Genomic DNA, 16,649 nt, shown 5'->3' with positions numbered 1-16,649 from the left:
CTGTAGTAAGGTCGAGGACGAGCGCTCTGCCCGCTGTAATAAGCGCGCCCCCCGCCTCGAATGCCACAGGCATAATGCCTGCGTTATTGCGCCCCGAAGCGCCTCTGTCGCACGGCGAGCAGAGCGCGCTTCGCATCCAGCCCTTAGCCAGCCATGCAGAAGCATGGGCAGCGCTTCCAGGGGTTTCGGACTGGGTGCTAGGCATTATAGAGAGAGGCTTCTCGCTACAGTTTTGTCGACGCCCTCCCCGCTTTACAGCGCGCGTCCAGACTACGGTGGTTTCAGAAGTAGCACACCTACTTCGCGCCGAAATATCAAAACTGATAAGCAAAGGGGCGATAGAGCGTGTTCCCCGAGCTCAAAGCGAAGGGGGGCTATACAGCAGATACTTTCTAGTCCCCAAAAAGGACGGCGGTATCAGACCATTTCTGGATCTAAGACGGCTAAACAGAGTATTAGTGAAACGCAGTTTCAAAATGCTCACGACCAGCAAAATTCTCGCGCATGTTCGCCGAGAAGACTGGTTCATGTCGATAGATCTGAAGGACGTGTATTTTCAAATACAGATAGCGTCACATCACAGGCGATACTTGAGATTCGCCTTCGAGGGTCAGACATACCAGTATACAGTCCTGCCTTTCGGCTTGTCCCTGGCACCTCGTACATTTACGAAATGCATGGACGCAGCGCTCGCTCCTCTCAGACTCAGAGGCATGCGAGTGCTGAACTATTTGGACGACTGGTTGATCCTAGCTCAATCACGATCTCAGCTCGTGGAGCACAGAACCATTTTACTCGATCACCTCGAGAATCTTGGTATCACGGTCAATTGGGCGAAGAGTTCACTGAACCCCAGTCAAACGATTTCGTTTCTGGGTGTCGTTCTGGACTCGCAGTCTATGACGGCGCGGCTGTCGCCACAGCGCGCGCTGCACATTCAGCGCGCGGCGAAGTCTTTCCGCCGCGGCGCTTTCACCCCGCTCAGGAAGTTTCAAAGGATGCTGGGTCTCATGGCCTCAGCATCATCAGTTCTCCAGCTGGGCTTGCTCCGCATGCGCCCGCTGCAGTTCTGGTTGAAAGCGCGAGTACCGCACGGAGCGTGGGTGTCCGGCCGGTTACGCCTCAAGATCAATCAAAGCTGTGTGACAGCCCTGATACCTTGGTTGGCGGACGGCTGGTACCAATCAGGTGTAAGCCTGGGGACTTCCTCGAGAGTGAGGATGGTGTCGACAGATGCATCCACCTCGGGATGGGGAGCGCTGCTCGAGGGCAGACCGTTCTTCGGCCTGTGGTCGGAACGAGAAAAGCTCCAACACATCAACTGCCTGGAAATGCTGGCAGTGCACAATGCGCTGACGCGTTTTTGTCCCCATATCAAGGACCAACACGTCGTAGTCCGTTCGGACAACACGGCCGTGGTGTCCTATATAAATCGCCAGGGCGGTCTGAAATCCACATCCCTGTACAGGCTGGCGAAACGCCTCCTAATATGGGCTCAGCACAATTTGCGCTCGCTGAGAGCAGTGCATGTGCCTGGGCTCCAGAATGTGGGCCCAGACAGACTGTCCAGGAACAACATTCCCCTGGGCGAATGGTCTCTACACCCACAAACAGTCCGGCTGTTGTGGGAGAGATTCGGCAGAGCGGAGGTGGACCTATTCGCGTCCCGCGAAAACGCTCATTGCCCCGTGTTCTTATCCAAGAACGACAGCGCGCTGTCCCAGATGTGGCCGCGCTGCCCGTTATACGCTTTCCCCCCCGTCTCCCTCCTGCCACAGGTGTTAGAGCGGGTCAGGGAAACAGAATGCCCAGTGCTGCTTGTAGCACCGTTCTGGAGGAACCAAACATGGTTTCCAGTCCTGATGCAGCTAGCAGACTTCGCTCCATGGCCAGTGCCATTGAGGAGAGATCTCCTCTTGCAGGCCGGGGGCTCGATTTGGCACCCACACCCAGAGCTGTGGTCCCTTCATGCGTGGGCGCTCAACGGATATCCGTTGACCTCGCAGAGGGAGTGATAAATACCATCACTCAGGCCAGAGCGCCGTCGACTCGGCGGCTTTATGCCTCAAAGTGGTCGGTTTTCTCCGGCTGGTGTACAGCTCGGAGCCTATCACCTCTCGATTGTGAGGTGACGGAGGTTCTCTCCTTCCTACAGGAGCTGTTGGATAAGGGCAGATCCCCTTCCACGCTCAAAGTTTACGTGGCGGCTATTACAGCGTTCTCCGGAACAAAGCTGGGTCAGTCACTAGGAAGGAACGATTTAGTCATCCGCTTCCTCAGGGGAGCTAGGAGGCTGAATCCACCCAGACCTCCTTCAGTTCCTATGTGGGACCTTTCTACAGTCTTGACGGCCATGAAAGGTGCCCCTTTCGAGCCTATCCAATCTATTAGCCTCAAACATTTGTCTTTCAAAACAGTGTTTTTGATGGCTCTCGCTTCGGTGAAGCGCATAGGCGACCTGCACGCGCTCTCCGTGAGCCCAGCGTGCTTAGAGTTTGGACCTAATGACTCTAAAGTCATACTCAAACCTAAGCATGGCTATGTGCCAAAGTCCCTCAACACGCCGTTTCGGGCTCAGGTTATCTCCCTGTCTGCCCTGCCGGGGTCAAGTGAGGAAGGGGACTCAAGTTTTCTTTGCCCTGTTAGGGCTTTAAGAGCTTACGTGTCCCGCTCCGCTGTCTTCAGACAGACTGAGCAGCTTTTTGTCTCGTTCAGTGGACGTTCCAAGGGAATGGCTGTTTCGAAACAGAGCTTATCCAGATGGATAGTTGACGCCATAGCGCTGGCTTATACTGTCAAGGGCATTCAGTGCCCGTTGGGAGTCAGAGCGCACTCCACGAGGGGCGTTGCCTCCTCGTGGGCTTGGTCCAGCGGGATTTCCTTACAGGATATATGTACGGCGGCAGGCTGGGCCTCGCCGTCTACATTTATCAGGTTTTACAACCTAGAAGTTCCCGCCTTGCAGGCTAAGCTACTATCGGTGTAGTCGATTCAGCTGTCTAACTAGAACACTGAAATCGCATGCGCAACGCGCTACCGACTGTCTTATGGGCAGAATTGTGTAAGACCCACATTTCCCACATTCAGTTCAGGTTCCCCACCCTGTCTATGTGATGTCATATTCGCGTCTGCTGGCGCGACCATATAAAGACGGAGGGAATCCCCTCTTGTCTCTAGACTCTCTCTGTGAGGTCATGTTTACGTCTGCGGACGTTACAGTTTAGGGAATTAAGGTCCCCCATCCCTTAATCCCGGATTCTTTGTGAGTCTATCTGGTGATTATGCACTGTACATCTGGCTTAGCTTCCAGTGATCGGTGTTTTTATCCCAGCACGCACGGCGTTTTACAAGGGGTTCCCGTAGCGTTTTGATAAAAACGCAGTACGAGAGGACTCTCGTAAGAGAACGTACTCGGTTACTAACGTAACCTCGGTTCTCTCTAGAAGAGGGAACGAGTACTGCGTTCTCTGCCGTGCGTACGGTTCACTCTGGTTCGCTTCGGCTATGAAAATCAAGTGAATCAGCCTTTTCGAGCTCCTTTTATAGAGGTTAGCCACACCCGTCTCGGCGGGAAATGGCAAGGAGGGCGCGAAGCGCCCTCATTGGCCTGACGTCACCTCAGGCCTCGCTCGATAGGCTTATGCAGTTGCCGCAGAGCAGCCAATGAGCGAGCAAGCCGTCTCGCCATAGTTGACTACTGCTGCAACGCGCTTTACATGTATGAAAATTAAGGATAATTTTTTGCTTCAGTATTTCGTGAAAAGAGACTTTTCCCGTAGCGTTTTGATAAAAACGCAGTACTCGTTCCCTCTTCTAGAGAGAACCGAGGTTACGTTAGTAACCGAGTACGTTTTCTGTGTAATCATGTAGTTTGTATGACATTTTACACCCTGCGTCGCAGGTGTCAACAGTTATGGTTTTGATAAAGAACTATGACACTTATGTAAATCAAGGACACAACACAGAATAAGTTATGCGTGCCTGTAACTTTTTCAAGTTACAAGAATTAACTTTTAAGTGTTTAAATTTGTATTTTGTGAGAGTTATTTTAAGAACTCTCAAAGAGGGGACTGAAGGATTAAAATTTAAGAATATGTTTTAGATCTGCTGATCCTATTTCCCTACATAACATCACATAAAAAAACTAAGGTAAATTACACTGTATTGGGCATTCAAGGTGAACATGATGGCATCAATTTACTGATCAGAAGTCAGCTGTAAGTCAGCTGTCTAAACATTGTAATAGTCAGGGGTTAGTTGAACTGTGTGTGAATGTTACATAGTCTTGGGTCTCGTGACCATTTGTTGTTTATACCATTTGGGGGGGGGTACCATTATCTCAGTTGGGGGCAATTGCCTCTATTGTCTTTAGATGATTAGATTCAGTAGTCATCTCTAAGGCTGTGTGTAAGTTCAGCACCTTTAAGGACAGCCCACTGAATGGCCTATAAGATACCATGTAAAGTTCCCTCAGTCAGATTATGTTGGACGAATCCGCAGCCGCGCTCAATAAAGAATACTTCTGTTTGAACGTGATCCCAACTGTCTCACTGGTCTCTGCTTTGAAGAAAGAAAAACTTTACAACAGCGCCCTGTACAGCTATGATCAGCTGTTCGGCCGAGCATTCAATGTTGTTACGCTGCAAGCTGATGGTTCGTTGCTGCCGCGCTCTATCACTCGCACACCATAAAGAGCAAATTGTTTTTTAAAGTTTCAATTTCGTGATTAAAATGACATAATTTGGAAGCGGATAATTTCTTCTCAAACAGCTCATTATGACGCAATGTTAGAACGCTGCACCTACACTCGATAGTGTGAATAAGATCAGCGCAACACAGACCACTGCATTGACAGCGTGAAACATGATCTGTCTACGGCCAGGGCTCAGCGGAAGACAGAAAATGCCGGTCCAGCGCTGATTGAGGAATTAAATTAGAAAATAAAAGACAGTTTGACATCTTTTTTCTCGCATCTGTGAATTTATTTTTTAATCATTTGCTCTGAGATGAAGCGAATATATTTGTGCGGGAATTTCTCGCACTATAAAAGCTAACCTTGCGGGAATGGTTTAAATTGTGCGCAATCCCCACATTCCCGCACCAAAATTCAAGCCCTGAAATGGCAGCGGGATGTGTAACTCTAGCATATGGCACATATGTCATATAAAGTTAGGCAAGGCCAAACAGCGTTATCCATGTTGTTGCGATTGCATCGCTAGAATAAGCTAATAGTGAAACTGATAGCGTTTTTCATTTAATTACAATATGAGGACTGACGGTAGGCTATAAAAATCAGTGTTTCTGTGTAGGTGATGACAACCATCTTGACAGCAGCAATCAAAGCATTGCGCTAATTACGGTAGACCTTAATTTGAGATAGTAAATTTGTTCCTAATCAAAGGGAACACTCAACCACAGAACAGCTGGGTGAGTTTTGTATTGGCTTATTGGATACAGTAAATGAAGACTGTCAACTTCTTTTCAATACTATTTCATCACCCAAAACACTCCCACTCTCTGCTGTATATTCATAACCAATTATTTCAAAACCAACAACCAAGCCACATAAACAATGCCATTGGCACTAGTCTACATTGCAGACATGTCTCTTAATGCACATGAATTTTCACCTTTTTGCAATCTTGAAAAAAGTACTATTGTTGAAATTCTCAGATCAAGCAAACTTCAACGCACCCTTATCCACTACCTGCTAACGTTAGTGAACCGCACCCGAGCAAGCACACTTTGCAGTTCCCCCGGAAATGCATTTTTCTAGTTTTTATTATTATTATTTTTTTAATATATATTTCTATTTAGCTTTATTTTTTATTTCCGTTTGAATAATTTGTACTTCAGCTTAAACTTAATTTATTTCTGTTAGTTGCAATGGCAACTTTTTTTTCTTTCTTTTTTTCACTCACAAAAATAAATGTTTTATATATTTACGGTAGGAAATTTACAAAATATCTTCATGGAACATGATCTTTACTTAATATCCTAATGATTTTTGGCATAAAAGAAAAATCTATAATTTTTGCCCATACAATGTATTGTTGACAGAGCCCCTAAAGGGACATGGTGGTGGAAAAAAATATGAGATGGGAGGAAAAATAAAAAGTCAATGCTTTCGCGTTCTCTTGCAAATGTTTTGCATTCTTCTGAGAAACTTTGCAAATGCTTACAAAACGTTTTGCGAAATTCAAAAGTTTTTGCGAGGGAACCATAGACTGTAAAATTAGGAGGGAATGCAAAGTTTCCCGGGTGAACGCAAAATTGTTGCGAGAGAACGCAAAAGCATTGACAACTAAATTTCCTCCATCTCATGATATCTCTTTTAATTCCTTTTATAACTGTTTTAATTTTCCTTGCTTTTATTTTGTGATTATTTTAATTCCTTTTCGTTTAAAGCACTTTGAATTACCATAGTGTATTAAATGTGCTATACTTGCCTACTTTTTTTCCCTTCACCATATCCCTCCATACCTTTAACACTCTCTGTAACCACTGAATTACTATTTAACTTTGTACCATTTTCATTTATTTCATGTGTGTATATAAAAATGATGTGAACGATAACAGTTAACGAAAAATGTTAAAGCACAGAACATACATTGTTATCAGTGAAACTGAGGGGGGTTTAAAGTCCATGTTTGTGGATTGACCTCACCTGAGTAAGTTTCATCAGACTCTCCCTCATTGGTTGTCACATTACCTACAAAAATGGAGAAAAAACATCTCAAAGGTGTCCCAGAATGCTTTAAAAGTTAATTATATCATGCCATGGAGCTTATTGTTTGGTAGTTTACCAAGGTGGCATCCTCATAACCTTTCAAACCTGATGCATCTGTAGCCTCATGCTGCATCTTGGCTCTGACCTTCTCCAGGCCTGCGAGGGTGGCGTCGTGACGCACTTTGTCCAACATGTCTTGTGTGAACATACTCTGTGTACGCTCCATCAGTGCCTCAACATCTACCACTACAGCCCCACAATACTCTGCTAGCAGTGCACAAATTGTGCTCTTTCCTGTGCATCGTGGGCCGATCACAGACACCCTGCAAGGCAAATGTGGCATGGGTGGCAGCAGGTAGCAACGAGGGTTCGCCGTGAACTTCTGCAGAGCATTTTGAGACGACAGGATGTAGATCTTATCCATGAAGCTGGTGGGGAGAAAAGAGAGAAAATGTGGCCCCTCACATTTAAGTATTTTAATGTATAATAAATTCGTTTTCACTAACCCAACGGCGAACTCTGGTATGCCCTTGACCATCCTGCCCTCTTTGAGTGCCACCGGGCAGTTCAAGGACCATCGACTCCTTCGCCAATGAAAGCCTGGTGCGACATTCCTACAGGAAGACAGAGTCCGAAACAGCTCCTCCTACAAAAACAGGCATGGTGAAGAGGCATGTAAAATGTAGGTCACTTTATAGAGGTGTGTGTTTGCAGTATCTGACCATGTCCATCTGATCAGCAAGCTCTGGGTCCTCTGTCGGCATCAAACGCACAGGCACAGCTGGACACCTCACAGCCATGGACTCCAAACGAGACATTACTGACTGTGCAGCACAGGCAAATGGAAAGTTCAGTATTATTACATTATACAGGTATATCATGTCACTATAATGATCTGTTTATTATAAGCAGCAATTATTTCGAAGCTGTTGCTTTAGATGCTCGAGGTCTTTAAAGAAGGATGAATTCTGATTGGCTGTCAATGTTTTTATCATTCATCAGCTGGAAAAAAATTATTCCAACGATATTGTTGCCCTGTATTATTATCCTTATAGTGGTGGTGTGAACTACATTATTCTAATAGAATTATAGTAGTTATTAAAACCTTATAATTATCATAATAGTTATCCCTGGTGTGAGCTTGTGAACAGTGAACAGCTTGTTGGAGGGCACCCACCTCAAAGAGCTCCTCTGGATCCTTGTTTCCATCCAGCTCAAATAAATATGGGGGATTATGGTCTGCCATGTAATCCTACACATCAAGCATAAGCATAACTGCTCTTTGTTTCAATAATAGTGTGTATTCAGGTGTGTGTAATAGGTGCCATTACCTCTAGAGGCCTGAGGATGGTGTCCTTATAGCGCATGATCCTGCTCTTGGCATTCTCTGGGTAATTCTCGATCACTCTTACTAGTTGTGTGATCATGTCTTTCTGTAGCTCTAACTCTTCCATCTTAAACACAATTTTTTAAATTGCATTTAGCCATTTGACTTTCAAAACTGGTCAATTCTGAATGCATCCATGAAACATGAAGTAGTAACTTTTGAAACAACTTACTGTAAATATAATTTAAACAGTGCTTTGGTAAAGTGTATTGGAAATAAATAACGGAAATAATATACTGAACTCAATTTCCACTTTTGTTATTCCTGTCACTTTTGGCAGTGGTTCTCAATCAGGGGGCCGTAGCAAATTTACAAAAACAAATAGGGCCGCCCGATAACTTAAAATTATAAATAAAATAATATTTAAATCTATTTAATGATTTATGATTATATAATAAAATAATCTAACTTCATAAATGCTAAATTTTTGTAAATGTATTAAAAAACTGCAATGATATTTATTTTTTTATTTCCTTTATGTCCTGTTGTTTTTATTGCAGAACATAGAGTTCTTGAAACTTCTGGAATCACAACATTAATTGTGGTTGGTTATTTTAATGAATATACCAGTTTTTGTTAATAAACAATCTGAAATACTAGAAGAAATATTTTAGCCTATATGAGGGGTCTTCGAGTTAAACAGGTTGAGAACCGCTGCTCTAAACGTGCATCCCAGTTTACATGCTCACCCTGAAAATTCCAAAAAGAAAAAGTGCATTTAAAATACTTGGAAGCACCTAATTAACCAAAAAAAAAGAAAAGAAAGAAAAAAAACATGGAATGTTGGACACTTCAAGCACTGCTGTGCATGACTTCATGCACTTCATCCACAACTGTCACATCTTTCCTTATGCAGCCTCCATCAGACTACGTAGTTGAATGACAAAATAACCATATAAAATCCATACACTATGGTAAGTGCATAGTGTACAGTACGTCATTTAGGACACAGCTTAAAGGGATAGTTCGCCCAAAAATGAAAATTCTGTCATCATTTACTCACCCTCAAGTTGTTTCAAACCTGTATGAATTTCTTTTTTCTGCTGAACACAAAAGAAGATATTTTGAAAAATGTCGGTAACCAAACAGTTGATGGACCCCATTGACTTCCATAGTAGGAAAAAAAAATACTATGGAAGTCAATGGGGTCCATCAACTGTCTGGTTACCGACATTTTTCAAAATATCTTCTTTTGTGTTCAGCAGAAAAAAGAAATTCATACAGGTTTGAAACAACTTGAGGGTGAGTAAATGATGACAGAATTTTCATTTTTAGGCGAACTATCCCTTTAAGTATTACTTCTTCCTCCAGATCGTCTGTTTCTTCCTCTTCCTCATCTTCTATACTGCTGCTTTTTATGACTGACTCTTTCTTCACAGGGTCCCACTTCTCCTTCTGGACCACACGGCCTGTCTCCGGATGTTGACGCTCACCTGATAGCCTGTGGATCAGGTCTCTGTCTGCACACTGCACACATACATTCAATGTCAATCACTTCACATTTATGTGTTTATACAGAAGTGAATATAACCGCACAATGTCAGCATTGCAAAAACATGGCAAAACAGCACAACAAAAACAATATAATTAAATTGTATGGCTGCTAATGTATGAAATATAGTGTTTATCTTAAAATTCAGAGTAGTATAGATAGTATTAAGATTATGAAAAACCTTGATGTTGATGATGAAGTCTGGTGGCATTCCGAGGCTTTTAATCAGGTCTATTTGCTCCTGTATCTTTAGGTAATCCTCTGAAATTGATGGCAAACAGGCCAGGACATAACCTGCTCAACCATCATTCAAACAAGTCATTACAAATATATATTAACAGATTTTAAAACAATTCTTTATTAAATTATGTTATTTTAGTTGATTCATATCCTTACCGTAGTGTTCTACATCAGGTGACTTTAGCCGGTCAACAATTACCTGGACCATCATCTCTTCTGGAACAGCTTTCCCTTCAGCCAGAATCTTAAAGAGCTGAAACACATTGTTTTTTGCTAGAATTGTTTGCAGGGACTCAATTATTTCTAGTATGATCAAATAAATAAATAAACAATAGTGATACACACCTGTATACCTTGTTCAGTCTCATTATTGATGTGGCTGTTGAGAAGATCTGTATCTAAAAGGGTGAAGAAATACAAATATTCAGAAAGTCCATTTGTAGTAATGGCATGAAGGCATTAAATGAGGCACTTGATCATTTACCATCAACGAGGATACAATTCCAAGTCTTGGCTAATTTTCTGGCTAGAGTAGATTTGCCAACACCCTGAAAATAAAAAAATCACACAATGTAACACAAAACATTTAAATTAAATACTGTTATATCATATGTTTAAACACTGTTATTTGTTTTGACCTATAAAATATTTACTTTCATGATTGAGAAATAATTATGCATGTTGGAAACTTACTGGTTTTCCAATTATGATAAAACATGTTGGCTTAGAGAGTAGAATCTCTCTCTCTGCTTCATCCTCGATGAGTTTATCCACTAACGGGTAGTTAGACGCATTTGAGACAGTGGATGACATGGTATGTTACTGTAAAGCAGAAATACAGAACTATAATTTTGTTTCAGTTTTGTCAAACTATCAACTTCAGTATCAAATCATCGTTAGCTGCTAGTTATCATCCGACATTTAGATTTTATGTTTTGAGCATCAATTAAAAATTTCAATAAACATTCGTGCTTCTGTAATCCTATATGCTTCGATACGTTAAATAATCATCATATTCTATTTGTTCAATGATTTTACTCACTTTATTATAATAGTGACTGTAGCTCCTTTCCTGCCCGCACTTCATGTGTTGAACGGTGTCATGACAACCAGCCCAAAACAAAACAGAGAAACGAGATTTGACGAGCTTTTTATTTAAGTGGACGTGGGCTTACCAAGAACTGTACAATTTCTCCAGAAATTATATGATACGTGTTTTAACAATACATTTGCCAGTAGCGTTTTCATATTTGCTTAAATATGAACTCATTCAATACGACCACCAGATGCCAGTGTTGAGCATCCCCCCCCCCCCCCCCCAATTACAAAAACTATACTACAATGCAGATCATTGTAAAACAGATTTTAGTAGCAGTAAAAAATAAAGATTCCTTTAGCTAACTTTAGGTCAGTTAATGCTTGATTATGGCAGTGCTCTCTAGTCCATAGAAATTAATTAAGCAAGCTAAACCCTGGGGACACTTTTTCTGAGACAGGCTACAACAAACTACTTCCTCATTCCATCCTCTCACAGACTCTGTGCCAGAGGTGGGTGTTCCCAGAAGAATATCATCTACCTATCAAATTCAGTCATAATTAATTATTTACATGAACAAAACCAGATACATTTTACCACATATATGTAGGTTGGTTACTTACTATAGACCTAGATAGTTACATGCATGACAAAATTACCCTTCAGTCTCAGACTGATTTTGAATCTGAGTATTTTTTTCTTTATCAGAATAATCAACGGCTGTTGGCTGATATAAGACATCATGTGTCTATGATCTTCTGCTGTGTCAGTCCGTGTCAGCTGTTTTCCATTGACACAACACGACAATTGAATGTGTCCAGTCCTCGTAGCCATAGCATTAAGGCTAATACAGAGAGTAACAAGTTAATAAAATATTAGCAAACATGTCAATAGGGGCCCGCATGGGTTTTAATATGTGTCATACACAGATTTTATTTAGGGCGGCCTCTATATAGCTACTTTCACTCATGGTTTTAACAGTCATGAGTGAGAAATGATTGAGAATGGATTCAGTTTAAGGCTATTTGACAGCAGTGGATGACATTTTATATGGTTAAAACAATGCCTCTAAAAACGAATTAGATAGGGTAAATAGTTTCCTTTAATATAATAGTTAACGAAGAGGATGACTTAAAAATTGTTTTACATTAAAGAAAAAGATTTAAATAGCCCATGATGGGTCACTGCTGTTTTGACATAAGTAGGCTACCGCTACACATAATTTCTGTGCTGAATTACACCACAGTACATTCAGTTTTACGCATGGCGTCAAAAATACACGTAACCGTCTAAATATATCTAGTGTAGTATATCGGGTCGTATTTAGAGAGTGACGTTTGGCTGGTAAATGCGATGGCTGAGATAAGATCCAAAGAATTCCAGTGACCGCAGGGGAGGGACACGCGCTGCGACAAAGAAAAACGCCATTCAGATTTACATAGGCTACATGTTCTCATTACTCCCCTCTGCTTAATCTACTACTACTAATAATAATAGAGTCAGGAATATCAAGTGTGTGATTTTAAACCATATACTGCAAAAAACACGGACCGTAGACGGAAGGGTTTTCCCCCTGAACCGGAGCGGGAGAAACACTTTGCTTCCTGAACGCTTGGTAACCTTTGATTTCATATGCTGGCAGTAGCACGCGGAACGCCACTGTCATTTAGGATCCTAGGAAAGGACACACGACAACTGTTTTCAGTATATTTATGCAATGTATGAAGTCGTTGGCTAAATAACTCATTCATCCAGAACCGGTGAGCTTTCATAAAGCGTCGCGTTGAGGTACGGCAGGTACTGACAAGTTTGATTCGGACGTTTGAAGTCCGCAATCTGATGTCTACCTGGACCTTCATTACACCGAACTGCCGCAATGTCGACCGGAGCAGGAAAGAGACTAGAAACTCGGGTGAGAAAACTGGAGTCAATCATCAAGGACCAACGATCAGCGTTGAATTTGGAGAGTTTGCTGGTAAGGTTATAGAATAATGGGATGCTAACGTTATACAAAAGCAAAAGTTTTTTTTTGTACACATTGTAACTGACATAGCCTATCTACATAGGGCATGTGAGCTTTTGCTGTTCTGTGGAAGTGTCATGACATTGCGTTTACAAACTGTGATATCTTATTAATTTGGTCATATTCTGATTCTACAAACACATTTTGATTGCCATAACATATAGCCTACTGTTGTTTATCAAAAACAAAAAACAAAAAAACAAACAAACAAACAAAAAAAGAACAAACGAGACTGCTGCTGACATTTGGATCATGTAAACACCTTATTTAGAATAATTATTCATAGGCCGTAGTGTATCCAAGCCCCAGCGCAGGTTGTCGAAATCACGTCCCGGGTCCCCCCCTCGGCTGAAGTCGTGGGCCCCCCGGGAAAGCAGGGAATCGTCACCACCTTTCTCCATACAGCCCTGACTGAGTATAATATCCGCCCAAAACAAAAGTAATTCTGGATAATATTTGGTAAAAAAAAAAAGTCAAGCTTTTTAAGAAAAACACTTTTGCAGTGAGAAGGAAAGTTTTTATTTTATTTTAGTTTTTTTATTAGAATTTTACAAACATTATAAACATCTTGGCCTACATTTTTCTCATGACATTTTTGTCAATAATAATGAGTTGATTCAATTCAATCCAAAATGACTAAAATGTACAGTAATAGCAAGAGCTGGTATCTCCAGTATTTCTAGAATGCAATTGCATGTTTGTTCAGAATATGATGATTACATGTGTACATGAATTTTTAAAAGAGCTGTGGAGCAGAATCTTAATTTTAGAATAAAGACTTTACCAGAATATCAAGCTGAATTTTAATATGACATTTTTGGTATTTAAATGACGTATATGGGCCACATTGGCTATTGCAAATAATGTTTATAAAAGTTTACTTGTATTTTGTTCATTATTACAAAATATTACAAAACAATGTTAATATTACATACTCTATAATATACCACCCAGCAAGATATTGAAGAGACCGGAAAGCTCTTCATACACATATAGGTTGTACAACACTAACAAAAGTGCACTACATGTTGAGGGTGTAAACAAATAAGTGGATGTTTGTCCCAGAGGATTGTGGTAATGTTCCTGTGTCTTATCTCTGACTCTGATCAGTATGTTATCAACACGACCACAGTAATGTTGCTGTCTTTTGACAATAATATTTTCTCCAAATACAGCAGCTAAAGTATCAGGCTTCACTTGTTTTCAATTATACACACATATCATTAGACAGCAGGAAGAAACTTTACGAAGTGTGAAGACACCATGCATGTGTAATCAATGACTGGGTTAGGGTGAAATGTGAGGACTTGTCGAGCAAGCTTTACAGGGTGAGAATGACTAGAATGTGTGCTCCTATTGTCAATTTCCATCAAAGAGTGAATTCTCTCACCTTATTACCCAGCATTCTCCTCTGCAGAAGAAAACCCTCATTCCAGACAAGCACTGCATTTTTGAGCAAGACTGAAAGTTGGCGCACCCTGCTTTCACTGGATGATTCTTTACAGTGCAGCACTATTAAAATCTTACAGTGCATTTATTACAAGGAAGCTGTCTTAATAAGCCCCCTGTTATTGGACACTTCATCTCACTGAAGCACATTTGTTCAATGCCATCAGTACCTAAAACCTTTTATTGACTAATGCTGCATCCACACCACTAGGTGTCAGTATGAGTTCAAGACATCTTACTGTATCAGCCAGTGTGCCTGGTGCAAACTAATTAAAATGATTAATTAAAATAAACTCTGCGCTTACATATTCATGCATACATATTTAAACACACACAAATCCTTATAAATCTCTGGTTAGGTAGTGTTCTATGCTTAACTGTTTCATTAATGGAAAATGATTGAACAAGCACTGGAGGTGATTGAGTGTATTTTTGGTGTGTGAGTGTGTGTGTGTGTGTGTGTGTGTGTGTGTGCATCATTCTCTGGCTATGGGAGGCCCAGGGAAAGACCTAACTAAATCCCAGATGGTTCGTTCTACAGCACGTTTACTTAAATACATCCACTCACCACCTCATCTGCTTGTTATATCCTGTCTTCCATCCCATGCCCTTCCAAGTCATGGTTGTCAGACAAAGCAGCTCCATTTTAGTTTTGTGATGTCATTGTCAATATCACTAACTCATTCTGACGCTGAAGTCATTTAACACTATGTGTTCTAGTTTCATTGTAATATATTTGTGATGCAACTGAACTATGAGCAATTTTTTTTATAATGACTAATGATCTAAATTGGATAAAGACTCATTGTCCTGCTGTGTTGCTACCAGGGGAAATGTCATACAGGAAGCTGAGGTCACATCCTTCAATTGAGGAGAGAGATAGCTGGCTCCAGCTTCCTTTGAGTGTGTGTTTGCACTTTTGAACACTATTGTGGACTGACTCGTGGTACAGGGAAAACAGGATTCTGTCATTGTTAATTGTGCATGTATGTGTTTTTGGTTTGTATGTGAGTGTGCTGATTTTTGTTATGGAAGCAGAATTCATGTAATACATAATTAATAAAATAATGTTTTCAAGGTATATAACGTACACTACCGTTCAAAGGTTTGGGGTCGGTAAGATTTGTTAATGTTTTTGGAAAAAGCCTCTTGCGCTTACCGAGGCAGCAGTAATAATTAATGAATGATTAATATATAATTAATATAAATATTTAATATACGAAATGAAATAATAAATGTCTTTACTCTCACTTTTGATCAATTTAATGTATCCTAGCTAAATAAAAGCATTCATTTCTTTCAAAAAGTAAAGTCTTACTGACCCCAGACTTTGAAAGCTTGTGTATGTACATGGTGAACGAATGTAAGATGCAGTGATATAACGCAGTTCCATCGACTGGCCTGAAACTCTCTCACATTAGCCCTGTGCGATTGAACTGTTCTTTTTGTTGAGCCCTGGATTAGCTGTTTTTCTTTTTCCAGCTGCAGCAATACACCCTTATTAACCTTTTATGTTGGGCCAACTTGTTTATGATGTTGGCTCGAGCAAATGGAAGTGTTTGGGTGGGGAATGTTTGGGGGATGGTTTGTGTGTGTCTTTGTATTTTTAGCTCTGCAGTGTCATTTTGTGTGTTTGGAGGGATATGTAAGGTCATTTCCAGGATCATTCAGTATATCATTCACATCATTCATTTCCTAAAGTAATTTATAAGAATATAGTTACTTAATTCTAACTGTAAAGGTGGCTATACAGGCCTAACATTTTTGGATTTCGATCCAAAGATAAATGACACAACAGTACTGTCTGTCAGAGTGAGCTTAGTTTAGGGATTAGTTATGAACTCCCTCAAAGAGTGTATTTTTAGCTCTGTGAATAAAGAGGAAAGCCCATAGTAGCAACAGAAATTGGTGTGTATATGAGTTAAATAAGAACTATATATCTTAAGTGTGTTTTTTTGTCTTCTCTTCTGCAGGATTCAGTAACTGCCCTGGCCCTTGATCTGAACCATCCCGCACTGAGAAAGAACAAAAACATAGATGCCTTCTTAAACAGATGTAAGTCTCTTTAGAACAAATGCAAGTCTCTTTAATTATTACTTTATTTTTACATAAAAAAAATTAAAATAACTTATTACTTAATATTTTTCTGGCATATTATTTTTATAGATCAGCCTGTGTATCTATATGTATAGCAATACATGGAAATGTCAATACATATCCAAACGCTACTGACAGTCTTGTCAACATGCAATAGATGCCTTTCATTTGCATTTAGTTATTTAGAGTAAATAT

General features: G+C 40.8%; 2 protein-coding genes across 9 annotated transcripts in view; one reads left to right on the top strand and one right to left on the bottom strand.

Annotated features, from left to right (window-relative positions):
• The window catches only part of ak9 (adenylate kinase 9), a gene marked incomplete at its 5' end in the record, with an annotated part of 70,652 nt that extends 59,990 nt beyond the window's left edge, over nt 1-10,662 (bottom strand). Inside the window, 11 exons of the mRNA XM_084090716.1 lie at nt 6,845-7,158; nt 7,237-7,376; nt 7,453-7,554; nt 7,908-7,982; nt 8,062-8,184; nt 9,417-9,584; nt 9,791-9,903; nt 10,006-10,102; nt 10,195-10,247; nt 10,334-10,397; nt 10,543-10,662. Coding sequence (XP_083946842.1) covers nt 6,845-7,158; nt 7,237-7,376; nt 7,453-7,554; nt 7,908-7,982; nt 8,062-8,184; nt 9,417-9,584; nt 9,791-9,903; nt 10,006-10,102; nt 10,195-10,247; nt 10,334-10,397; nt 10,543-10,662 — 1,369 coding nt within the window. The remainder of the gene's footprint in view (nt 1-6,844; nt 7,159-7,236; nt 7,377-7,452; nt 7,555-7,907; nt 7,983-8,061; nt 8,185-9,416; nt 9,585-9,790; nt 9,904-10,005; nt 10,103-10,194; nt 10,248-10,333; nt 10,398-10,542) is intronic.
• Nucleotides 10,663-12,266: 1,604 nt separating this feature from the next.
• rock2b (rho-associated, coiled-coil containing protein kinase 2b) overlaps nt 12,267-16,649 on the top strand; it is a 36,846-nt gene continuing 32,463 nt past the window's right edge. For 7 of the 8 annotated variants that reach the window (XR_014603404.1, XR_014603405.1, XR_014603406.1 and 4 more), the window contains exons 1-2: nt 12,279-12,860; nt 16,331-16,412. Coding sequence is in view for 5 of the 8 variants with exons in the window: in XM_084091140.1 (XP_083947266.1) it covers nt 12,762-12,860; nt 16,331-16,412 (181 nt within the window). In the remaining 3 variants the exon portion in view is untranslated. Of the gene's footprint in view, nt 12,861-16,330; nt 16,413-16,649 lie in introns of all 8 variants that reach the window. The other variant, XM_084091141.1, reaches the window with a different exon arrangement.

The sequence above is a fragment of the Abramis brama genome, assembly GCF_963993115.1.
Source record: "Abramis brama genome assembly, chromosome: 18".
NCBI lineage: Eukaryota > Metazoa > Chordata > Actinopteri > Cypriniformes > Leuciscidae > Abramis > Abramis brama.
Note: the sequence above shows the minus strand (reverse complement) of the source record. Positions and strands in the feature narration are given on the sequence as shown.